General features: G+C 35.5%; 2 protein-coding genes across 5 annotated transcripts in view; both read left to right on the top strand.

Annotated features, from left to right (window-relative positions):
- The window catches only part of LOC123679806 (zinc finger protein 26-like), an 82,932-nt gene extending 69,225 nt beyond the window's left edge, over window positions 1–13,707 (top strand). For both annotated transcript variants that reach the window (XM_045617299.1, XM_045617300.1), the window contains exons 4-7: window positions 4,872–5,057; window positions 10,550–10,703; window positions 10,797–11,041; window positions 13,433–13,707. In XM_045617299.1, coding sequence (XP_045473255.1) covers window positions 4,872–5,057; window positions 10,550–10,703; window positions 10,797–11,041; window positions 13,433–13,646 — 799 coding nt within the window. In that variant the 3' untranslated portion in view covers window positions 13,647–13,707. The remainder of the gene's footprint in view (window positions 1–4,871; window positions 5,058–10,549; window positions 10,704–10,796; window positions 11,042–13,432) is intronic.
- Window positions 13,708–22,504: 8,797 nt separating this feature from the next.
- On the top strand, window positions 22,505–24,102 carry LOC123679804 (transmembrane protein 17-like). Of its 3 annotated transcripts, none has more exons than XM_045617295.1 (5): window positions 22,505–22,602; window positions 23,246–23,331; window positions 23,391–23,494; window positions 23,547–23,660; window positions 23,787–24,102. In XM_045617295.1, exons 2-5 carry the CDS (start codon window positions 23,256–23,258, stop codon window positions 24,051–24,053), a joined length of 561 nt encoding a protein of 186 aa, XP_045473251.1. In that variant the 5' UTR covers window positions 22,505–22,602; window positions 23,246–23,255; the 3' UTR covers window positions 24,054–24,102. The 3 variants fall into 3 exon arrangements, with proteins under 3 accessions (XP_045473251.1, XP_045473252.1, XP_045473250.1); XM_045617296.1 differs by having other exon boundaries at window positions 22,513–22,602; window positions 23,275–23,331; XM_045617294.1 differs by lacking the exon at window positions 22,505–22,602 and having other exon boundaries at window positions 23,172–23,331.
- The last annotated feature ends 1,755 nt before the right edge of the window (window positions 24,103–25,857 follow it).

The following is a 25,857-nucleotide window of genomic DNA, read 5'->3' as shown; positions in this document are numbered from 1 at the left end:
TGCTGACTTCCAAGGTTTGGCAACTATTGCGCGCCTACTGTCATCGGTGGTTTCACATCGTTTGACGCACTTGAAGTTTGTTTTCTGAATTTCTGATATATTTAGATATTCATCTCAATTATTTTTAGTTGATATGAAACGTAGATTCACTATGGGACATAAGAAGTGCGTTCTTTGTGGAGAAACTCGCGAATTGAGCAAAATATCTTATCACTGATATGTTTCCATTTCCGCGCGCTTCATGTCAAATCTGATAGTTCATGTTGGGGACAAAATTTGCTTAGTGAAAATGACATATGCTTCCTCTATCTATGTTCATTACACTGAGGGACATTCGAATTTCAAAAACTCCATAAAGCTGCATCATACGACGTTCGATCTCTCCACACCGAAACGAACACCCCCACGTGAAAAGGAAATTCTCCCGATCAGTTCCGACCGATTAAATTCGACCGGGGCGAAAAGAAGAAGAAGAAGAGCTGCCTCTGGCCTCGCCCCGCGCTCGCCGTATCTCAGATTGATGAGAAAGAAGTGAGCAGTTGATTCGTACATAAATAACCGAAGTACAATATCTTTTTGACAGATTTATACGCGGCATAGATGCCGCCCAACGTCCAGATTTTTGAGGAGCACGCCCATCAGCAGTAAATAACGAGGATCCGAAAGGGAATTACCGCAGATAAGGTGGTGACCAGTCCGCCGAACGAACGAACGGGTATTATTCGATTCGATGATGCTCTTCTTCTTCTCTCCTTTGTCTCTGCCGTTCGAACGGGGAGAAAGGAATTAGTTGATTTGTTGAAGGTTTTAATGCTCTCCGTCGCGTCTGGTTGTTGTTGTTGGTCTCTCATGGGACTGAATTATAATTAGAATCTCATAGACTGGTAATCTTGATTTCCAATAACTTCTGGTTTATTATTTCCTATAATGAAACGTTGGGTTAGATCGGGGGATCAAAATTTTTACCTCCACTTGCCATATTCATATGAAGGTGGAGAAATCATAATTATATTCAAGATGGCCGTTACGTGTGAAAGTGCTCTATAGAACTTGAATCATATCAAGCTACTTGATTTTTAGCAGATTCATTGTGTGGTGTCACATCAATAAAAAATGATGAAATGAGATGGAACCTGGCAAAAAACACTATTATTTATCAAACTCATTTTATGAAAGAACCGAAAATATCAGCTTTTTCGTAATAGAAACATAAATCAAATCACTATAAATTATAACAAAATGAAAAATGAGGTTTCTGAATATTGAGAAACCTCCGGGCTTTGTTTGATTCCATGATTTTCCATCCAGGATCTAAGACACATGAGGCATCCTATAGATTTGTCGCCTAACCTATTGCGGGTGTTTGTAACTGTAAGAGCAGCTCTGGAAAATTGGCTTTTGAACAAGAGCTGAAGATGCTGGCGTTGATAGAAAGTCCTTGGCCATTTTGGCCAAGTTTCGGAAGAGATTTCTGAAACTACCAAAATCTACCAATAGATTTCATAGAAATGCGAGAAAACTACTAATAAAGTCACACTAGCGAATGCTTCAGTCTCTCGGCGCTTGAGCAATCCCTTTATTTAGTATAAGCGCGCACGAGATTTATTTGAACATAATAATAATACATTTAATTATATTATAGAAGGGAATTTCCAATTCAAATAAACAATCAAGAACAGAGGCTCATCCAAAACAGAATATTGCCTGTGTGTTCTATTCGAAATTAAATTTAATTTTTGTATGCCCTAATGAAGATTGCAGAAATATATGCCGTGCGAGGTGCGCATATCAAGCCCCAGTAGTATCAAGTAGCTTGATATCAAGCAATAAATATCTAAAATCAAGTCAAGCTCAAGTATGTAATTTTTCACGAGCTTGATTTTCAAGTCGAGTATATTTGGTTAAAATGTCAAGCTTCTTGGCTTGATGAATCCCTATTTCCCATTGAATTTTCAGTAATTTTCAATAGGGAGAAAAATAATGGGGCAATAAATTAAGTCCTAGATAATAAATAGATTGATAATAATCTGCTCGAAGAAACTGTTAAAGTAAAGGGTGTTTTTTTAGAGCTATAGAACTTTAAATTGCAATAAAACAACAATGGATAATTCGATTGACATGAATTTTATTTATCCGCAAGATAATCTTGTAGCATTACATTTTAAATATGATTTCTGGCATATGACCGCCACGGCTGGCTCGGATGTAATCCAATCTGAACATTTGTGGCCGTATATCGACAATAACACGGCGAATGTTGTCTTCCAAATGGTCAAGGGTTTGTGGCTTATCCGCATAGACCAATGACTTAACCTAGCCCCACAGAAAGTAGTCTAGCGGTGTTAAATCATAAGATCCTAGAGGCCAATTCACAGGTCCAAAACGTATCTTTCAATAAATCGATTGTGGCACGAGCTATGTGACATGTTGCGCCTTTTTGTTGGAACCACAGCTCCTGGATATCATGGTTGTTCAATTCAGGAATGAAAAAGTTAGTAATAATGGCTCTATAGCGATCACCATTGACTGTAACGTTCTGGCCATCACCTCTTTTGAAGAAGTACGGACCAATGATTCCACCAGTCCATAAAGCGCACCAAACAGTCAGTTTTTCTGGATGTAACGGTGTTTCGACATACATTCGAGGATTAGCTTCACTCAAAATGCGGCAGTTTTGTTTGTTGACGTAGCCATTCAACCAGAAGTGCGCTTCATCGCTAAACAAAATTCGCTTATGAAAATCGGGAACAACGGCACATTATTTTCATTCATCAAAATTGCACTATTTGCAAGCGTTGTTCAGGCGTGAGTCTATTCATGATGAATTGCCGAACCAAACTGAGAATAAATCATTTGACAGATGTTAAATCGGTCGCCATCTTGTACAGGAATGCCAACTCAAAGTTATATACCTCGAAAAAACAACCCTTTAGTTTTGGGAAATATTCAATACCCTATTGAATTGCAGATCAAATTTTCCCTAACAAAATTCAGAATTTTCATTATTTCGCGTTGTATACGCGAAGTAACTGGTTAAAAAGGACTTTTTGGCAAACATCGAATATCTCATCAAGATAGCGATCGCCGAATATCTCCACGTAAATCGGCGAAATATTTTCGGGAAAAAATTTCGTTACACGTGTTGTCCACATGAATTCGCTTATGAATTACCAACCATTTTTAATCCGCCATCTCTTTAAAAGTCTCGGCGGTAATGTCACCTGCGACATAAATCAGGACCTGATGGGCCATTACTAAAATGTCGCTGCAACAGTCGCTAATTGGGTTTATTAATTCTCATTTCTATGTGTGGCGTCTCCCGTATTCTCTCCCGTAAGAATAAATTTATTCACTGGATGCGTCCGACTCGAAAGAATCTATAATCGAGAAATGCACTATCTATCATGTAAATTTTATTCACGACATGATTTTAATTGTGTAGATACTGTCACCAATAAAACCTTACGATTAGGGGTCGTATTTCGATAGCAGCTTGAGTTGGAAATATATGGCTAGTTATATCCAACACAAAGCTTAATTAGGAAAAAAATCCTATAGTATTTTGCTGAACCACCCGAATTTTTTCATTTCGAATTTATCAATTTCACTTAAGTAGGTACACTCAGGTGCTAATAAAGTTGAAATTTGATAAAATTTGAAGTCTCATAGTTTTATTAGAACTATCTATTGCATAAAAAAAAGGTTGTACAGGGTGGTAAGCGGCTATATCTCAGGATCCACACGTCGTAGAGACTTGCGGTTACCACTAAAGTGTACAAGAAAACACACTGGAAATTGTTTTGATGTTCATACTTCTACCGCTAGGGGGCGTAATAGCTACCGTCAAGTAGAAAAATGAATTTTACTCGAAAATGTTTTATATGAAGTAGAAGAAAAAATATCATCACTGTAATCCTTGGAAAATTCTCTATCTTTTTGGATTGTCACTTTCAATTTTATGACATCAAATAAGGGAAGATGAAAGGGAGAAATCTGACTGATTGAAATGCCTGTAACTTCAGTTTGGCTCAACATTTTTGAGCAAATTATATCTCGTCTGAAAGAAAATATCTTGTTGATTGAGGACAAAATATACTTATGATAAATTTGTTTTTGCAGCTTTCGATAGGCGGCGTTAAGTCAGAAATTCATTGTTTTGTTCATTTTACTCCGAAATTTCAAATGTAATGATAGGATTTTCTTAACAGAAATAGAAATTCCATCAAATTTGCATGAAAAAACCTGAAGTTCGCAAAGCGATAGTTCCAGGCTTCTGAAGTTATGGCCGTAAGAAGATATTCTTCAACTGATGCACTGCGAAAAACCAAATTGTATCTTTAAGTTCTGACAGAAACAGAAATCCCATCAAATTTGTATGAAAAAACCAAAAGGTCGCAAAGCGATAACTTCAGGCGTTCTGGAGTTATGGCCGAAAAAAGCCTGGAAAATCAGCTGCTCTGCAGTTATTCCCGAGAAATCGAAACTTCGTCAATGGACATTTAAAAATTCAGGGAAAAGGCGCCCAAATCAATGAAAAATCATTGCTTGCTTATTTCGTTCGACGAATTAAATGAACTAAATTCTAATTGTTTGTGAATTGATTTCATTATTGCAATGAATATTTTGTCATTCTCAATTACCGATCAGCGAACGGTAAGTTATTCACTTACTGTTCTGTATATCTACCATCTATTATACCAGTAATAATGATCTACCAATCTAGCAACAAACGCGGTAAATAACAAAAATAGTTCTATCGTGCAAAGAGGATATTTTCGGAAAGAATTTCAGGACATTTTATCGATTTTCTTTACAATTAGAATTGAAACTGTCAGGATTTGAGATAGATGCTCATATCTCGTAATTTTCAGATTCATCCTTCAGCAACATATGAAGATACATACCGGGAAATCCTTCAAATGCACCCATGAGGGCTGCATCTTCACCGGTCGAAGCTTAGGCGAACTTAGGATTCATTTCCAAACACATTTCGACGACAGAAATTTTCCATGCAAATCATGCGATTATAAGGGAAAAACGAAACAACAGTTAGCCAGGTAAGTTCATTATAATAAATAATTACTTTCTTCTCAACCCTCGAATGCACAGATAAATTGATAGATTGATCGATTCATATACTCAAAATTAAATTCTATGATGGTTAGCTTTAAAGTTTTTCAAAACCGCTCTGAGGCTAGGAGTAAATATAGTGACCTATGAACATAAGGAATCGACGTATTTGATGTCCTCATTAGAGTTAACTTCTTGACCATAATTGTAAGATTCTCGTGTCATTTATGTGCTCATACTGCACATTTGCATCTCTTTACATTAAATTATGTGCTATTCTCGGATATTTGAGTGCTCATTCTTAATGTCTGTAATTTTTTAATTTTGTGCCGGGAATGATCTCAAGTGGTAAGGTTCAACTCACTAATTACGAATTTGTGGTCATATTAATGGAAGTCCGATCGTAAACATGATAAATCACGAATGAAAAGGCATGAAATTTTCAGAGCTGATCGGATCTCGAGTTCGTCAATATGGTCGTTCGAATTTTTTGTTTACCTGTTAATTAAATTGCAAAACTGCAAATTCGATTGAGATTGGAATTTGCATTTGGATATGAAACAAATATTTCAAGAATTGTGCAATTTAATCGTGTAACTAGGACCAAAAAAAAGTAATCGAGAGGCGTTAAGTCGTACGAATGAGGGGGCCAGTTAGCAGGTTCACTTCTGGAAATAAAGTTGACTTGACACCAGAGTGATGTTGCAATAAAATTATGGTTAAGCGCGCTGTATTTCAAGCGCCGTCTGTTGGAACCATAGAGTAGGTAATAATAAACATAGATGGAGGAAGTATACGCTATTTTTACATTTCCCCAACATGGTTAGATTACGTTGTCGGATTGTGATATATTCTCAAATCCACAATTTTACTATATCATTCTCTTCGGTACGCACATTTATTTGTTTTATTGTTGGTTTCGAATCGAGAAGAGAAAAATTAGTGTGAAAACCATCAATAACTGCACCAATTGCTCACTAGACCGATTATGTTGACTATAAAATAAAATGCTCTATGAATTTTCAAGAATAGATTTATTTTTTCAAAGTGAATTTTCACAGTTTGGAAGCGTTGTTCTGGCGTGAAAGAATTCATGATGAATTGCCAAATCTTACTGAATAGAAATGTCAATACAGTTTGACGTTCTGAACTGTCAAACCGTATACAAAAAACCATCGAAACTTCCCATGCACCCTCAGAGTAATAAACATAGATAGAGGGAGCATATGTCATTTTCAGTATGTAAATTTTATCCCCAACATGAATTATCTAATTTGACATGAAACGCGCTGAAATGGAAACATATCAGTCATAGGATATTTGATTCAAGTCGCGAGTTTCTTCACAAAGAATGCACTTCTTAAGTCCCATAGTGAATCAAAATATATTGAGATGAATACCTAAATATATCAGAAATTCAGAAAACAAACTTCAAGCGCGACAAACGACCTGAAACAACGGATAACACTAGGAGAGCAATAGTTGCCAAATCTTGGATTTCAGCAGGTAGATACAGAAAATAGTGAATATTCTGCATACTATAAATTCGACAATTAGGAAATATGTCGGATTCCAAATATTCAGATTTGCATATTTAATTCAGAAACACTGTAATAAATTTATTTCTTTCAATATGATATAAAGGGTGTTTTTTTTAGAGCTATAGAACTTTAAATTGCAATAAAACAACGATGGATTATTCGAATAAAATGAATTTTATTTATCCGCAAGATAATCTTGTAGCATTACATTTCAAATATGATTTCTGGCATATGACCGTCACGGCTGGCTCGGATGTATTCCAATCTGGACGTCTAATTTTCGATGACTTTTTCCAACATTTGTGGCCGTATATCGGCAATAACACGGCGAATGTTGTCTTCCAAATGGTCAAGGGTTTGTGGCTTATCCGCATAGACCAATGACTTTACATAGCCCCACAGAAAGTAGTCTAGCGGTGTTAAATCACAAGATCTTGGAGGCCAATTCACAGTTCCAAAACGTGAAATTATCCGACAACGTATTTTAACCATTTTGAGGACATGTAAAATTTACGTATACTCTCTTTATCTATGTTTATCACTCTATAATCGACACTTATTCGCAAAAGTCAATATAAACTAGAAAGAAAATCCAAACAGAAACAGTAATTCCCCATAATATGTGGAAAAAATCGCTTTTAAATGGAGATGAGATGGGCGTAACTTTGCGGCCTCGGAGAGTACCGCACGAAGAACAAGAACAAAACGTACAATGGTCGCAGAAGTGATTCGAAGAGATTCCATTCCAGCGCGCGTACCAACCGATCTCTTAAAGACACTAAGATACGACCGTCGCGTACGTATAAATATACCAAACACTTGGTCTCGAGTTGGTACGGGCGGCACACCAGCTTCGCCTCCTATATACGCTTCCAATGCTACCATTAATTGACATTTGGCGAAGCAGGCCGTGTAATTAACGCTGATATCTATTCCGAAATCGATGCGCGGTCGTTGCCTGTCATTCGGACCGTACTTTATAGTCCGGACCGTTGAAGGGGAGTTCGGTAAAGTTCAAGAAATTAAAGAGTCTTTCTTAACTCGGTCGTAAGTCTGCGGAGGAAGAAGAGCGGCGGTGATATTCTGCATTTCGACCTTAATTGTGCTCCTCTCTGCCCGCTGTTGTGTGTTGTGTAGGTTTTCGGACCGCGTATACCTACTTGATCGTCGGGATGCCTATTCCGAGCGATATCCTCTCTGGATATCGTAAAATAAGATCGTTCCATATGTTGATACTTGTTTGTTATCGGCGTCTTAGATGTTTTCATTAACGTTGGAAATTTGAGCGGTAATATCGCAAATGTTAAAAGTTTGCAATTTTTTATCGCTCTATCCTCTATCTTTTCAGGAGTAATATACCTAGGATATTGATAATAGACGAACAGTATATTCTAAAACAAGTTGCAGAATGGGCTCTTATACCAACAAGAATGCGAAATTATGAATGTAACGTATGAGTGTTGGAATTGCCTTCTGCAAAACGATATTTTCTCTATTTCAGTCGAGTTTTGTAAAATATTGTCGAAATTCAACGAAAAATTCAGTATATACATCCTAGTGACTTTTGTATTGTATCTGTTACAAAAATTGACAGATTACGGAAAAAGGAGAGAAGAATTGAGAGAATTAAGAATAGAAGAATTGAGAGAAATTGAGAATAACGTTGACAATCATTTCACTATATCCAAATTATATTAAATTGACAATTGACGTGGGTTCAAATTTGAAATTTGATAGGATAGTCTATGTTGACAAACACAAAACGAAAAATAAAACTGAAAACAATGCTGTAATGAGTTCATTACAGCACTGTTTTAGTACTTCTCATTACGATACTGAAATAGAGAAATAATTTTATGACAATCGAAATTTGCCATAAAATGATGAGGCATTTTTCAGTGCCCGAGGGATATTCGGCGGAAAATTTTTCTACAAAAAAATGTATGACTTTATTAAAATTGTACTAAACATTAGATTCGTTGCTGTTCTCTAATATAAATGATCTATTACCATTGCATTGTGGGAATCTCGAGCTGATTTAAATACAATATTGTTTAACGGGTCACTCATAATGTTATAGTCATTATAGTATTTTTTTGCAAAAGTTTGCACAAAACGTTCCACAATGTCTTCACCGTTGCTTCTTTATATCCCGTCTTTCTTTCTCATATTGACCGCTCAATATTTTAGTATCAACTTCAACTCTTCTAAGCTCCTATGTTGATCCAATTCATATTCTCCTTCGCAGCAATCGATCGATATTCCCCAAATATAATTTGTGACTGTATGTATGTTGTATTTCTAGGGATAGACTCCCTTGACCACTATAACTTGAAATAATCATAATGATGTATTGATTAGAGTCACAATAAACCAAAAGATAAATTAAATTCTCGAAAATAGTTATTTCAATTGCAAATGACTATTTGCATATCCATTTCATAGAGGAGTAAGAAAAGAGATATGACCTCAAATGATAAGGTTAGTTAGACTCGCCAATTAATTTTGTCCATATGTTGATATAGGTTCATTATCTTTGTATTCAATGTTTTCATTAAAGTGGACAATTAAATCGGTAATATCACAAATGTAATTTTTTTATCGCTCTATCTTTTCATCTTAATGTCTGTTATTTTCGATTCTTGAGCGAGGAATGGTCTGAAACGATAAGGTTCGACTCACTGATGACGAATCCGTCCACAAGTTCGATTCAGTTTGTCTGATCGACTCTCTGTATACACAATAACTTTCGGACGGAGGGCCCTAGAAACTTGACATGATTTTTATATTTATATCAGAATGATTAGAGTCACCATCAACCAAAAGAAAAAATTTTATTCTCGAAAACTGTAATCTCAGTTCTAAATGATGATTTGCATATTCATTCCACTGAAGAGTAAGGAAGAAGATATATGACTTTACCTGCTTAGATTGCTACCTTTATTATTATTACCAGAGTAAATTCTGTAAAATTTCGAAACGTCCGTCTGTCTTAATGTTAATTTAGTTATTCAATTCATTAGCCGTTTACTGAATTGCATTGTTTTGTATTTTCTGGACTAAAATTATACATCAGAAGATATATTATCAAATAGAGAAGGATGTAACTAGAATGACAATTCTACTTACACTCGTGTAAAATTCATGTTGATCAGCTCACAAAACCATGAAAATTCTAGAATAATATCGAACAAAAGTAACAAATAAATATGTCAAGATGATACTTCCGCGATATTGACCGGGAGGAGATTTTGCTTAAAAAAACCGAGGTAAGTTTCAATAATCATTGAGTACTCTACTGGATGTTCAAATGAAACAATTCATTGATGACTTATTCAAACTTTAATAATATTGGGCTTATTTTGAATGGCACACCTTATACATATTTTATGTTCTCATTCAATCGGGAATTTGTCGAATTTGCTATCTATGTCATAAAAAAATTAAATATAGAGTCTGTCATCATTTGGAATAAGCTCGATATAAACCTGTGAATAAGGCATCGATGAATCGTCTCATTTTGAACGCCCAATAGAATTCTCAATGATTATCCAAAAGTCAGTACTTATCTCAGTTCAATTCAAATAAATTCATTCATTTCGAAGTAATTAGGTTTTTCCAAAGACATCTGAATTGATGAAAATTCTAAATATATCAAAAACGTTATATTTTAAGCATATAAAACTTCAAACGAACAATTTGAGAATGTAGTAGCTTAATTAGAGCCAAATTATACTGTATCGAAAAAACTTCGAAAATGTCAGCGCTCAAACGCGACGGTTGAGGGTGTTCCACTATTGACGCAACGCGTCAAAAGTGAAGAAGTAATTTTGAGAATATGACCATGTGTTAATTTTCAATAATCATTATTGATGCAATGAATTTCTTTGTCTCTACGAAATCCCATCACCATTTTCAATCACATCTCTCATTTCCAGGCATATGACAGTTCACGAGGACACAAAAAAATTCAAATGTCCCAATTGTCCCTTCACCGCCAGGACGTCTCACCATCTGAAGAGACATTCCAGACTGCACACCGGCAGCAAACCCTACAACTGTCCACACTGCAGCTACAGCTGCAACAGCCTGGTAGGTCGAATTCACCATACTTATTCCCATTCCTCATATATCCCTTTCGGTATCGATTAACGATAACGCTCATCCGCGATTTATATTTTGCAGGAGAATTTGAGAAAACACATCTTATCCACGAACAAGCATCCGGGAAAATCCATCTACGAATGCAAATTCTGCAAGGGAGACCGTTTCCAGACCAACTTCTTCAAGGAATTCAAGGCGCATTTGCTCACTTTGCATCCTAATGAAATGGACAAAGGGGATAAAATAAAAACTTCCGGTGTGTACGAAGCGAGGAAGGACCAATTCTTCCCGATTGGAAACTCGACGAACGGCCAACTGGATGCCGGGTAAAGAATAATTTCTATTTGTTTTTCGTTGTGATGAATATGGCGAAATTGGGTTAAAAACTCGAAACTTTTTTTGGCGGATTGGCTGTGGGAATATCACTGTGTTTTGAGTTTGTTTTGGTTAGAGTAACGGAGATATCATTTTCCAAAATATCAATGGTAAATGTTTTACGTTGGTCCCTTTGAATAACGAATATTACGATATTTCAAAGTGTTTCTGTCCAGACGGATGCCAAATGGTATTTGTTTTGTTTCTATAGACGTTTGTACGTTATCAGGACGTACTGGAGGAATTTATAGCCAAGAAATAAGTTTGCATAGGGGACTATTTACAATTTTAGTATTTTCCACCAGATTTTAAACATTACAATTGTAAGTTTCCATCGTTATCTACCATCTTTCAATTAACGAAAGGCGCTCTATGGCTCCAAGGTCTGCTGTACAAACTATTTGTGGCCCGTTTTTCACTCTCCATCATGGTTCAACTTGTAGCCTCCTACAAGTTAAGAGTCAAAGTTGAAGGAGTAATGTCTACAGCACTTTCAGCCGGAGTCCCGCAAGGATCTCTGTTGGCACCATTATTGTTTACATTATACATATCTAACATACCGAAAACGGAAAAAACCTCAATGAAAATTTATGCTAACGGCATTCTTGCTAACGGCATTCTTGCCAGTTCGTGATGTCGCAAAATGGTAACGAGGAAGTGAAAAACGTTTCAAAAATAGTTTTAAACTATAATATATTTGGAATAATAGGAGAAAAATTAATTTTTGAAAAAAAATTGTGCATACCATCGAACAAAGGTGTTTATTTATGTTTGATATCGTTTTGGTTAGAATTGTGTTAAAATTGAGCACTCCCTAGAGTGATTGAGAGGTGGCATCAAAATTTATTAAGCTCCATGGCATAATTCTCGCTAAGACACTGTTAAAAATGTACTTGGAATTGGTTAACTGAACTTAAAATATACTCCCAGAAGGAGCTGTTCAAATTTTATTTTTTTTTCTTGGTAAAAGATAGAAAGTATAGCAAGGAAAAAATGATTGAAATTTGGAGAAAAAACGAAGGGTTTACAATTTTTTAAATAAATTTATTGATAATGTGTTTGTCCACCGCGATTATCTATACACTCCCCAACACGTCTCGGCAGTAATGCCAGAAGATGGTCTATTTCTTCTTGAGGGATACTAGCCCAAGCTGCTTCATGTCTCAGAGCCGCCAAAGTACGTGGGGGCTGGGGTAAATTTTCAAGCCTCTTACCCATGATGTCCCAAACATGCTCTATGGGCGAAATATCGGGGGGATCCTGGCGACCATGGCAAAAGATTCACATGGGTCGCTTCGAAAAAGTTTAAACTAACTCTGGCAACATGAGGTCGGGCATTATCTTACTGAAATATTGGTTTCTCGAGCCGATTAAGATGAGGAAGAACATATGGCTCCACTATTTCTTGAAGGTAACGCAACGCTGTCATGTTGCCTTGAATAAAAACTAAAAGTGACCTACTTGCATGTGCAATAGCACCCTATACTATAACGCCTACTGTCCGGTGTACATGACGTTCAACATCAAACTTAGCTTCACGTCTTTCTCTCCGACGACGTCTAACCCTTCTTCGGCCATCATGTGCACCCAACGATAATCGAGATTCATCAGAAAAGATGACCTGATGTCATTCCACATTCCAATGTTGACGTTCTCTGCATCACTGTAATCGTTGCCGGCGATGCTAAACCGTCAGAGGTAACACAAGATGGGGTCGATAATGCTGCAGTCCAAAAGACCTTATCCGGCGGTAAACCGTTCGGACACTTACAGGATTGCCTTGTTCTCCTAACCAGTCATCAGCCAAAGATCGAGTTGTCGCAAATCGGTCTCTAATGGCGATAAGTCTGATAAGTCAATCTTGAACTTCATTTGTGTCCCTTCGCCGTCCGGTGCCTACTCTTCTTCGATTTTGGGCATTATCAAACCACGCTTGACAGCATCTTATGAACAGTAGTTGGATTTCTGTTCGTACGGTTAGCGATTTCTCGAAATGACAACCCCACCTTCCGTAGACCAATAATTCGACCTCTTTCAAATTCACTTAGCTGACGATAAATTCCGCGTGCACGTGCTCTAGGCATTTTAACAACATCGACTTTGGATCTCCGCGAACAGCTGGTCTGTTGTAAAATTTGAAAAACTTGCAAAAAACGGCTACAATATTTAATTAACTGAAATTATCTACATGAAAAAACAATTTTTTTCTCCAATTCAATCATTTACTCCTTGTCTTCCTATTCATGTTTTATCAAAAAAAAATTTAAATTCAAACAGCTTTTTCTGGGTGTTGCAGTTTCTTTGTCAGTCAGAATATGTATTATTCATCCATTTTCTTTCAGAGAACCTGCTGTTGACCATATTAAAAACGAAGAAACACATCTCTCACTTGAGGAAGCTTGTTCCCTGCATCTAGTACCACTCATAGTTTCGAAGGATGACATCATTGATGACCCTGGTGCAGAAAACTGGAGTCTAGTAGGGTGCTATGACGTCTCAGAATCAGGGGCATTAATTGCCTTCAATAAAGATGTTCTATTTGAAGAAATTCAATGAAGGACAAATAAATTTTATAGTGTAATCATATCAATTGAAATAAATGAAGATAATTTCCATATTTATTTCATTTCAGATTTACTTAATGATTTCTTTCGGTTATAATTGAAAATTGGAACACAACAATATGATACATTCCTTATTGTTGGAAAATTTTAAAATTAACAAGAAATATTGTAACGGGTGTTTTTTTTCGAGGTATAAACTTTAAGTTGGCATTGCTGTTCAAGATGGCGACCGATTTAACAGCGGTCAAGTGATTTATTCTCAATTTGTTTTGGCAATTCATTATGAATATGCCTGAACAACGCTTGCAAATAGTGCAATTTTATTTCGAAAATAATGGTTCTGTGCGGAATAAGTATCGCGTACTACGTCCATTTTATTTTGTTTAGCGATGAAGCGCACTTCCTCAAGTGTATGTCGAAACACCGTTACATCCAGAAAACTGACTGTTTGTTGCGCTTTATGGGCTGGTGGAATCATTGGTCCGTACTTCTTCAAAAACTATGATGGCCAGAACTTTACAGTCAATGGTGATCGATATAGAGCCATGATTACTAACTTTTTCATTCCTGAATTGAACAACCATGATGTCCAGGAGCTGTGGTTCCAACAAGACGGCGCAACATGTCACACAGCTCGTGCCACAATCGATTTATTGAAAGACACGTTTGGTGACCGCCTAATTTCACGTTTTGGACCTGTGAATTGGCGCCCAAGATCTTGTGATTTGACACCTCTAGACTACTTTCTGTGGGGCTATGTAAAGTCATTGGTCTATGCGGATAAGCCACAAACCCTTGACCATTTGGAAGACAACATTCGCCGTGTTATTGCCGATATACGGCCACGAATGTTGGAAAAAGTCATATGGCAGAAATCATATTTAAAATGTAATGCCACAAGATTATCTTGCAGATAAATAAAATTCATGTCAATCGAATAATCCATCGTTGTTTAATTGCAATTTAAAGTTCTATAACTCTAGAAAAAACACCCTTTACATTCTATATAGCTTCGTCCTCTTTTCTTTAGTCAGAAAAGAACGTAAAATTTGTACTCGAACGCAAGAAATTTCACAGGCGCAACCAAGTAAATTAATGTTGTCTTTAAACTGAGACAACCACACATCGGTGTCCCATGTCTAAACTGGTTCAAGTTATCTCCTGTTCATTATAGAGATTTGTTTGCGGTTTTTCAGATTGAATTGCCTGTCTCGTGATCCAATCAATATTTGGGAGACGTTTCCACTTTGGTTTCATGTGAACTGATGTTAATGAACGTTTCTTCGAAAATATCCTTTATACAGCAGATACATCAACTTTTCTGCAAAATATTAGGAGTTAAGTTTTCATCGAGCAATTCATGATTTTCGTTCAAGTTTTCATTATTCATATTCAAAAATTTAGAAAGTTTCTTTAATTGCCAATAGAAGTTATGAACAGATGTTAAGACTTTATTCACAATAGCACCTATTGATACTTTTATTTTATCTATAATCCATAAAATCATCAAATCTAGTGGATTAATAGATACTCTCCTTCAACTTAAAGAAAGTGACAAGGAAATTTGGAGTTCGGAATGCAGTTCTTGTAAAGGTTAAACCGTTGATCCTTCAGAGAAAATTCCAGGTTTCAATCTTCCTTGGAAAATTTGGTGTGTTTTAAATCGACTTAGGACTAGTCTATGCAATAGTATGCTCTTCAAATGACACTCAATTGAATGTCGACTATGTGAGTGTGGTGTAGAAGAAACTATTGGCCATTTGGTGAATACTTGTCCGATTTATAAATTTCATGGTAGTTTCCAAGCTATCCATTCAGTTTCAGATTCTTTTTTGAATGGTTTGAATGAAGTTAAGAGTATTCTATTTGAACATGTCAGCTTACGAGCCAATTTCTTGTCATTTGCGGGAGATTTTAATTTTCTGCTTTAATATGAAGAAATCTGCGTCTATGGCTCATCGAATACTCTCAAATACCTATGGTGAAACCACAATTAGTGAAAGAACATACCGAGAGTGGTTTCAACCACTCAAGAACGGTGATTTTGACGTCGAAGACCAGCAAGGCGATGGAAGAGAGAAGAATTTAGAAGATGCAGAATTGAAGGCAATACTTTTCAAAGACAACAAGAATTGGCAGTATCATTGAGAGTGACGCAACAAGCCATTCCAAAACGCCTGAAAGTCATGGGAATGATTCAAAAACAAGGAAATTGGGTACAGTATGAGTTGAAGCCGAGAAATGTTGAACGGCGTTTGTTTGCTTGTGAACAGCAGCTTGCAAGGCAATGACGGGAGGGATTTGTGCATCGCATTGTGACTGGAGACGAGAAATGGGTTCATTACGATATCCCAAGCGAAGAAAATCCCGGCCATGCTTGCACCTCGGCGGCCAAACCGAATATTCACGGTTCCAAGGTCTTGCTCAGTATCTGGTGGGACCAGCTCGGCGTAGTGTAGTATGAGTTGTTAAAACCGACTGAAACAATCATAGGCGATCGTTATCGAACGCAATTAATGCGTTTAGGCTAAGCATTGAAAGACAAACGGCCGCAATACAACGAGAGACATGATAAAGTGATTTTGTAGCATGACAAAGCTCGACTCCATGTTGCGAAAGGTGTCAAGACATATTTGGAAACGTTGAAATGGGATTTCGATCCCACTCGCTGTATTCTCCAGACGTTGCTCCCTTGGACTATCACTTGTTTCGATCAATAGCACACGGCCTGGCTAACCAGCTCTTCCGGTTACATGAAGAAGTAAAAAATGGATCGATTTGTGGATCGCTTTAAAAGATGACCAGTTTTTTTAACGCGGGATACGTACGCTGCCCGAAAGTAAGAAGAAAGTACTAGTCAGCGATGGACAATACTTTGAATCATAAATATATAACCAGTTTTTTGCAATAAACCTCGAATTTCGGACAAAACGGCGGAAGCAAAGTGGTACGCCTTTGTATTACAAATGGATCACCCTGTATATTTTTGTCCTTTGAAATCCTGAAGAAATTCTGAATAATTGAGTAGTAGAAGAATTAGGATTATTATATTCAGATACATATAGGGAACATAACATGAGAAGTGGTCAGTATTTGTTGAAAATTTTCAAAAACAAAAAAATACAGGGTGATCCATTTGAAATAAAACAAAATTCCGAAAAATGAAGAGATCTGACAATAATGTGAATACACCACCTCACGACCATAATATCGTCCATAATACAAGATCCTTGCACACCAAAATTTACAAAAATCGCTCTATCTGTTTCCAAGATAATTGCAGTCCATAGGAGGGTTATGGAACTATTGGGACCAAATAAATAAATCACACAACATTCCAACATGAGTATCGATAAATTTATGTATAGTACCATAAAAACCATATCCTACCAACAAAATAAAACGAAATATAAAAAAAAAAGATTTCGACAAGGATCCTACTTAGCCCTGTGCATTCAATCAAATTACTTAGATTCTTCTGCATATATAACCGAGCAACAGAGCTCCACAATAAAGTAAGTGTCCTGAGAGAAATAAATTCTGTATTGTTTCCATGTAAGTTTAAATCACTCAACACACATAATGCCAAGCACAAATCTACCCGAAACTTCCAGAGAAACACTATATCAAGGTGAGTCTTCCGGCGATACTCAAGACAAATGGCCATTCTTTTTACCTTCATATGTTAATTTATAACTAATGTAGGTATACCTCCATCAGAAGTGTCATCGTAAATTACTTCCAAACTTCACAGTGAGTCCCCGCTTCAAATACTGAGTCTGAAAGGTTGAGGTAGATTGTCGGAGAGGAGCCGTGTGTATTATTGATTCATAATAAATTCCGGGTGGATCAGATTGTGTGCTTGACTTGTGCCTAATATTTCCAATACACGATTCGATATACAGCTTATTTCACGAGAATTAGGGATCCAGAAAAGGATATCAACGCTATTTGCCGAAATAGGAAGAATTCTTTCTTATAGTACTTTGTTTCTTTCTTAAATATGAGATAAAGATAAAGGCAGAGTCGACTTTGAGGAGCTTCAATCAAATCAAAACCGAAACCGAAAAAATTCAATAACAGGCCACAACAAAAATCCTGTTGATGGTGCTGTCTATAGCTACTTCTTATACTTACTTCTACTTTTCTGATAGGAAGGAGAAGCTTCTATGAGAATAAAGGCCAGTTGTGTGCTTGACTTGTGCCTAATATTTCCAATACACGATTCTATATACAGCTTATTTCACGAGAATTATAGGGATCTAGAAAAGAATATCAACGCTATTTGCCGAAATAGGAAGAATTCTTTCTTATAGTACTTTGTTTCTTTCTTAAATATGAGATAAAGATAAAGGCAGAGTCGACTTTGAGGAGCTTCAATCAAATCAAAACCGAAACCGAAAAAATTCAATAACAGGCCACAACAAAAATCCTGTTGATGGTGCTGTCCATAGCTACTTCTTATACTTACTTCTACTTTTATGATAGGTAGGAGAAGCTTCTATGATAATAAGGGCCAGTTGTGTGCTTGACTTGTGCCTAATATTTCCAATACACGATTCGATATACAGCTTATTTCACGAGAATTAGGGATCCAGAAAAGGATATCAACGCTATTTGTCGAAAAAGCAAGAATTCTTTCGTACATTACTTTGTTTCTTTCAAGAATATGAGATAAAGATGAAGCCGAAGTCGAATTTAGGAGCTTCAGTATAATCAAAACCGAACAAGTAATAAAAAATTCAATACTAGGCCACAACAAAATTCCTGTGAATGGTGCTGCCCAATGCTACTTCTTATATACTGACTTCAACTTTTATGGTAGGAAGAAGAAGCTGCTAAGAGAATAACGGCCAGTTTCATAATCGAAAGTACAGTATCCTTTAGGAGGTCCAGAAACCAATTTCAAGGTTAAAGGAAGCTTCGAAGTATCCTTCATTATAAAGAATAGATTATTCTTCATGATGAAGGAAACTTCAAAGTTTCCTTTGAAATATATTTTTGAAACACGTTTCTTTCCTATTTTATTTCCATTTGCTTTCTCTTATGAAACCGGGCCTAAGAAGAGTTCAAGACAAAAACACATCGTTTTCTTGAAAGAAAAAGCGAAATAATTGAAAGCAAAATAATTGAAAGACATCATATTACCCTCTGAATCAAGCCAGTCATCTCTTAAGTCTCAATAAATAATGCTCTTTATGACAGTAACAGGCCAATTGAAAAATACCCGGTCTACTATAGTAAAACACTTTTTTTTTGGCAACATTCGATTTTATTATTCAACATAGTTGCCTTCGAAGGCGATACAGGGATTATAGCGATCTTCCAACTTTTCGATACCATTTTTATAGTACGATTTGTCTTTCGCTTCAAAATAGGCCTCAGTTTCGGTGATTACTTCTTCATTGGCGCTCAATTCCTTTTCAGCGAGCATTCTTTTGAGGTCTGAGAACAGGAGAGTCGCTGGGGGCCAAATCTGGCGAATACGGTGGATGCAAAATCAATTCGAAGACCAATTCATGCAATTTTGCAATTGTTTTCATTGATTTGTGACACGTCGCATTGTCTTGATAAAACAGCACCTTTTTTTTCTCAAATGGGACCGTTTTTTAACGATTTCATCGAGAAGTAATTTTTCAATCTCAAGTCTAGTCAAGTATTTATATATCAAGTACTTGAATCATATCAAGCTTCTTGGTTTTCAGCAGTTTAATTTTGTAGTGTCACATCAATAAAAAAGTGATGAAATGAAAAGGAACCTTGCAAAAAACACTTTTATTTATTTAACTTATTGTATGAAAGAATGAAAGAACCGAAAATATCAACTTTTTTGAAATAATATAAACATAAATTAAATCACTATAAATCATAACAAATAAAAAATAATAAAAAAATAATGTTTCTTAATATCGAGTAACCTCCATACTTTGATTTCATAATTTTCCATCCAGGATCTGACACATGATGAATCTTATAAATATGTCGCCTAACCTATTGCGGGTTTTCGTAACTGTAAGAGCAGCTCCGGAAAATTGTCTTTCAACAAGAGCTGAAGATGCTGGCGTTGATAAAAATTCTTTGGCCATTTTGGCCAAGTTTGGAAAGAGATTTCTGAAACTACCAAAATCTACCAATAGATTTCATAGAAATGCGAGAAAACTACTAATAAAGTCACACTAGCGAATGCTTCAGTCTCTCGGCGCTCAAAGAATCCCTTTATTCAGTATAAGCGCGCACGAAATTGCAGAAATATAAGCCGTGCGACGCGTGCATATCAAGCTCAAGTAATATCAAGTGAAGCAATAAATATCTAAAATCAAGTCAAGTCAAGCTCAAATATGTAATTTTTCACGAGCTTGATTTTCAAGTCAAGTAGTTGATTAAAATGTCAAGCTATTTGGCTTGATGAATCCCTAATTATGAGGTAGGAGGAAAAAATGATAACTATCGAATATAACGAAGACTCACCGTGTTTTACAGCAAAACATCTAAACGCAGGTTCCAACCAAATGAAACAATGTGAATTCCGTTTTGCTGCCATAAAATAACCCCATCATTTCATCCGCAGCATTCATAATTATCATCAATGAAAGAGCACCAACGAAGGTTTCAATTCTTTGTTTGCCAACCTAAAAAATAACAAGGAGCATCTCGCTCTGTTGGCAATTAAATATCCAATTGGGCATATCTTTGATTCGAAATTGTCAGGTAGCGTGTCATGCGACCGTTCATCAGTACTTCAAGATGGCGTCCGCGTCTTACTAAATCATCAGCAACCCGTAATCACGGGCAGTAAATAGCGGCCTTCGAGCCGCTGATTGATTCTACTGAGCCTTCTTGATAAATCAGAACCTCTCTCATTCTCATTCGTTGGTATTTATGGGAAACGCAGAAGTGGACCCAGGTGGAAAATTTATGGTTGGTGCATGTATATAACGATTGAATACAGGGTGATTCTCCAGGATGGGCTATTAGACGTTTATGGAAAACTAATTTAAATTTTTAGCTGAAAATTCTAAAATTTGAGTTTGACACAATGATCATTCTCATATTTTTAAATCTCTACAATTTCCGGTTATCTATACTGCTACTTTGTAACGTTACTATTGCCCATGAGACTCTAAAGACTGATTTCTAGGGATGTTTTGGCTTATTTGGCAACAAAACTCCTACCCAGGCTTTTACAAATTTAATAAAATTAAAATATAGGTACAAAGATCGATCCTTTTCGCTCTAAACAATTAATATTGAAATAAAAACTTAACTTAAATCAGTTTTTGATGAATTACTGTGCTATTAGGATAGAACCTCTTCTGTAGATTATTTTCAGCCTTCTAAACACCAGATCTTATCAGGAAGCAAATGGGTTTTTACGAAAAAATATTTTCCTACGACTGCTATGAAAAGTAGCGTATTCTTTATAGCTTACTCAATTTCAAAACTATGTATTGCTCATACTGTGGGAAATATTATTTCTCACGGCACTTTGCCCACACCTCGCTTGGTAGACCAATGAAATTGGGCTCTTGAGTCGTTTTAGGGAAACGCAATAAATTGGCACATACTGTCAACGAAGGCCATTTTGATTTGAATCAAGGTCATTACTTGAATTATTGAAATTTGTGCAGTTGTAGGAAAAGTATAGTGTGCAACATGTGGAGAAAGTCCTTTTCTCGCTCGTGTGTTTTTTCTACACCCGCGAGAAAAGTTGGACTTTCCCCACTTGTTGCACAATAATCAATATACTATTTCTTGCAGGAATATTGAAAAATGTGAGTCCTTGTTGCCACAATTTTTTTCATAAGAATCCCATATACTCGATTCTGCAAATACGTAGTATTCTAAGACTGTTTGCGGTTTGACCAAAAATGGATAGGGTGTTTATAAGAAGATCATGAACTTGGACAACTCAAATTCATCGAAACTCAAGATTTTCAAATTAGAACCTATATTTTTTTATTATTCCAGTCGATTTAATGTACAAAAATAGTGGAGGTTACTTAAGCAAACCCTATACCTTAAATGAATACTTTAAGAGTTATCGAGGAAGAACCTTAAATGAGGAAAAACCGCAATTCCTCACTGTGTGTAGTAGTCTGTGACTTCCGGAAAACACAGAAAGAAACCAAAATTCGATGTTTCCATAACTAAATTTGACATTTCAAGAATTTCAATGAAATATTCGTAATTGAAAATTTTATTGGTTGATGGATTTCTCATCAATCCCAACGAAAAATTAATATTAATTCATGACATGTAAAATTCAGTTATTCAAACATCGATTTTTGGTTTCTTTCTGTGTTTTCCTGAAATCACAGGCAACTCCACACAATGAGAAATGGCGGTTTTTCCTCATGTAAGGTTCTTCCTCGATAACTCTAATTATTACAAGCTTCATGCAAAATTTAGAAAAAAAATTATGGTGCGAATGATATTATATTTTTCACACGTTTATTTTTTCCATTGAAAAAGTTTTTAGATAACTCAATTCAATAATATAACAATAAGAAGATAGAAAATCTCCTAATGACATTATGAAATTCTTCATGAACATTCGTTTCACAATTTTACAACTAATTTCAATTCAATATTAATAATAATTAGGTTGATGAGGCGATTGTTTTCACGTTTCTAGTTAAACTAGTTATTTTTTACCTATACATATTTGTATTTTATCTGTGAACGCCACTGGCGTCCACTGCAAAACATAGAGTGACATCTATTTCAAATCTACAGTAACATCATTTATATCCAGAAGGATTCTTACGTTGGATAAAATTGTTTTTGAAATGAGAATAAATCAAGATAGTTCCAATTGGAATTCCTCCCGCATGAGAAATGATATAATCGTAGGGAAGATTATATCAGACGCTGATGAAAATAGGCCATTAAGAAATAGAATGCAGCACTATCAGATATCGATTTATGAAATATTCCACAGTAAATAGGTGCGTATTGGACGATTATTTGAATTGTTGAAAGTTTTTCCTTTCAATTCTAAGCATATTAGCTTATCATTAATGTGTATTGAGTTTATGATATTTATCAAAAGTTGCACTATCGTGTTGGACTACTTTCGATAAGAATGTTTGAAATTCAATAATAATAAACAGCTTTTGACGCTTCTGAGGCTGAGCTTTTGTCCTGAACAATAAACATTGAATTTTGTTTTACTTTATAGATAATTCAAATATCCGAAATTGTTTTGTTCGAGAATGAGAAACGGTTAGTCCGCCTCTAAAAATATTCAATAGTTCACTATTTGTCCGTAAAGGGGCGTACCGTGAATATTATAGTATACTGAATATCTAGTAGATGTCGCATTGGAAAGAATTCGAGATTCAAATTTTTAAATCCAGTAATATCAACTATTGAATTTTTCGATGAAAACTAATGAATTTTCAATAATATAATACAATACGTTTCCCATTTTATGATATACTTTCTTTGGAAACTTAAGTCCTCTAAAAAGGCTCCTGTTTGTACAGTTACCATGGTAACTCAATGTAAACAATATTCTACAGCTTGCAATAAAACATTTCATAATATGAATCCTTTGTTTGGTGAAGAGTATATTTATTATTGTTTAAGATTATAAAATATGGATTGGAAAACCACAGTGGCAGTAATGTCTGACAGAGTCTTTCCAGGAATTTCCAACATTACCGAAAAACAAGGTACGAAAAATCCATAACAAGAGTGATTAAAATTCTGTAACCATATTCAAACATTTCAGGGAACGAAGTTAAGTCAAATTTGCCCCTACAGATGTCACTCTACTTCAATGTAATTTACGCGCCTTTTTGGTTTTTTATTATACTCACCTACCTCAACGAAAAGGTCTCTTATTGGTTCATGAATTTTTTCTTCAATTAAAATTTCAATTTTTCAGTTGGAGGATTTTACGCATCTTCATAAGTTTGTTATTATAACGACAATATCCATTGCTATTCTAGTTGAAATATTAAGACTCTACTTGGGTTATGAAGGAAATCTTAAGGATAAGGTAAGTTATACAGGGGAGATTATTTAGCGTCTGTTCTAGAGAATGGAGTGTTATCATTTTGCCAAAAAAAATTTCGTCAACTATCTGTTATCATTATTATTTGAGATGAAGTAAATTATTTTTCAGGTTCCTGAGCTAGCTGGTTTTTGGATGTTATCAATACTACTTCAGTTCCCTGTGCAGGGCATATTGCTGTTCACTCCCCATTTGAACTTCAGAGTTTTAGATATAATTTCCCAATCGATCATGTTCATAATGCTCATTGCAGAAATAATTTCAGGTTACATAGCGCTCAAATTCACAGCAGCGCAACAAGCTATTTTTTTCAGGATAATGAAAATGGATGGGGATATTTCTATGGCAGATATCCAGGAAAAATATAGAATAAACTAAATACATATATTTATAGGTAATGGTTATCGAATAAAAATGTTCAAATGTTTTGAAGATATTTTATTTTTTCACATCCTCACTTCTGAAGCTGTGGTTTATTTTGGATTGATGGCATTAAATAACCGAATATGAAAGCCCTCTTATTAAAGCTTCTCTTGCCTTATTCACAAGTCCATACGGTTTAATGTTCATATATTTAGTATTCTGTGGTTTAAACTAAAGAAATCAGAATAAAAAAAGTCATCGGTTTAAAATGACTTTTTCTTTTATTCTATTGGTACATATACCTACGTCGACGTCGTAAACGATATTTTTTGTTGATTCAAAGTTGCGCTTCCTCACAGAATTTCTCAACAAAATTTGCGTTCGAAGAAAAACGGTAGTAATTTTCTCGATCTGAAATTTTTGAGTTTGAATAAATAAATAATAAATAATCCACATATTTTTAGTATACATATTACGTAATTCTATATAAGTAATACTACCAGTGTCCAATCCATATTCTTCGAACCATCGCCCAATAAAAGTACTTCAAAAAACTGCAGCATGTAACCTAACTCTGATGTATTTTTTTATCAATCAAGTAAGTGGAATGGAGTGCGCTATTTCACAAAGTCTTTTCAGTAGACATCAGGAGACCAGGATAGAAAGAGAGTTAACATGAGCTTGTCGCACTGAGAATTCATCTCACCAACTCAAATTTCTCTGCTCCTGATTCTAAGTATTCACGATGTGTGGCAAGTCGAAATTCACAGCATTCCTGGAATATTTCTTTGTCTCTCATTTTTATACGTAAAACGCGATTCAATAAGAAACTTAGGAATTCGCTATGTTTATTAATTGAAATTGGGGATCAGCTTGTAAAAGAATTAGCAAAATAAATTATACAAAGATGTAAAATGAAAAATGTTGGTGATAATTCAGAAAGATTAGTAGAAATATTACTTTAAATATTAAAAACCCATAGCAGGTTTTTGGTAGCAGAATATGAGGTGAAAATGTAGTTATAGTTACTCATTTATTTCTCGTTTTTTCTAGTACATCTTCAAAAGATTAACTCGTACTTCAAAGTATGTAGAATTAATGAATAAATTAAGATGAAGAATATTTTTCGCTCATAAAATGTCCTATTAAAAAAATAGTCCTTCCAATTTCCTGAAACAATTTTGAATGAAATTATTAAAACGCAACAACAGCGTTTAGGCGGCGATATTCCAATAAATTAACATCAGGCAATCAAGAAGTGTTGGAGTAAGATGATCAATATCGGTTTGTATTTCCAACAAATGTTGATTCAATTCGCTTACTTCTCATTCTTATGGTGTCCTGTTCGTGGAAAAGAGCATTCCATAGAATAAGCACAGTCTCGTCGTCTATCGAAAAGAACAAGCAACATTTAAAATTTCTCAGTTTTTGAATACATCTGGCAAGTCAACATAATCAGGGCCGGCGCAGGCAATTTCGGCGCCTGAAGCAACGAATTTTTTGTCGCTCCTGCTGAAATAGTAACAATAAACAACCCCCCTCCCCCCAACAAAAAAAATTTCCTGCCTCGATAATAATTCGCCATTTTTGATTTCTAAAGTCGTTTCCACTGGGTTTCATTTTTGTCGGACCTTTTTCCTTCAATAAATTCCTGGGTTTCTTCCACGCCGATGAACAATGCGTAAGTAATATAATTATCTGATTCTCACATTCACAATCGATCGCATACGATCGATGAAAGATTACCTATCACACCACAAGATACAAAGGGCAGTAAGGCATGCAAAGCTTCGAAAACTATTATAAATGAGATTAAAAA

Source organism: Harmonia axyridis, chromosome 5 (assembly GCF_914767665.1).
Source record: "Harmonia axyridis chromosome 5, icHarAxyr1.1, whole genome shotgun sequence".
Lineage (NCBI taxonomy): Eukaryota > Metazoa > Arthropoda > Insecta > Coleoptera > Coccinellidae > Harmonia > Harmonia axyridis.
Note: the sequence above shows the minus strand (reverse complement) of the source record. Positions and strands in the feature narration are given on the sequence as shown.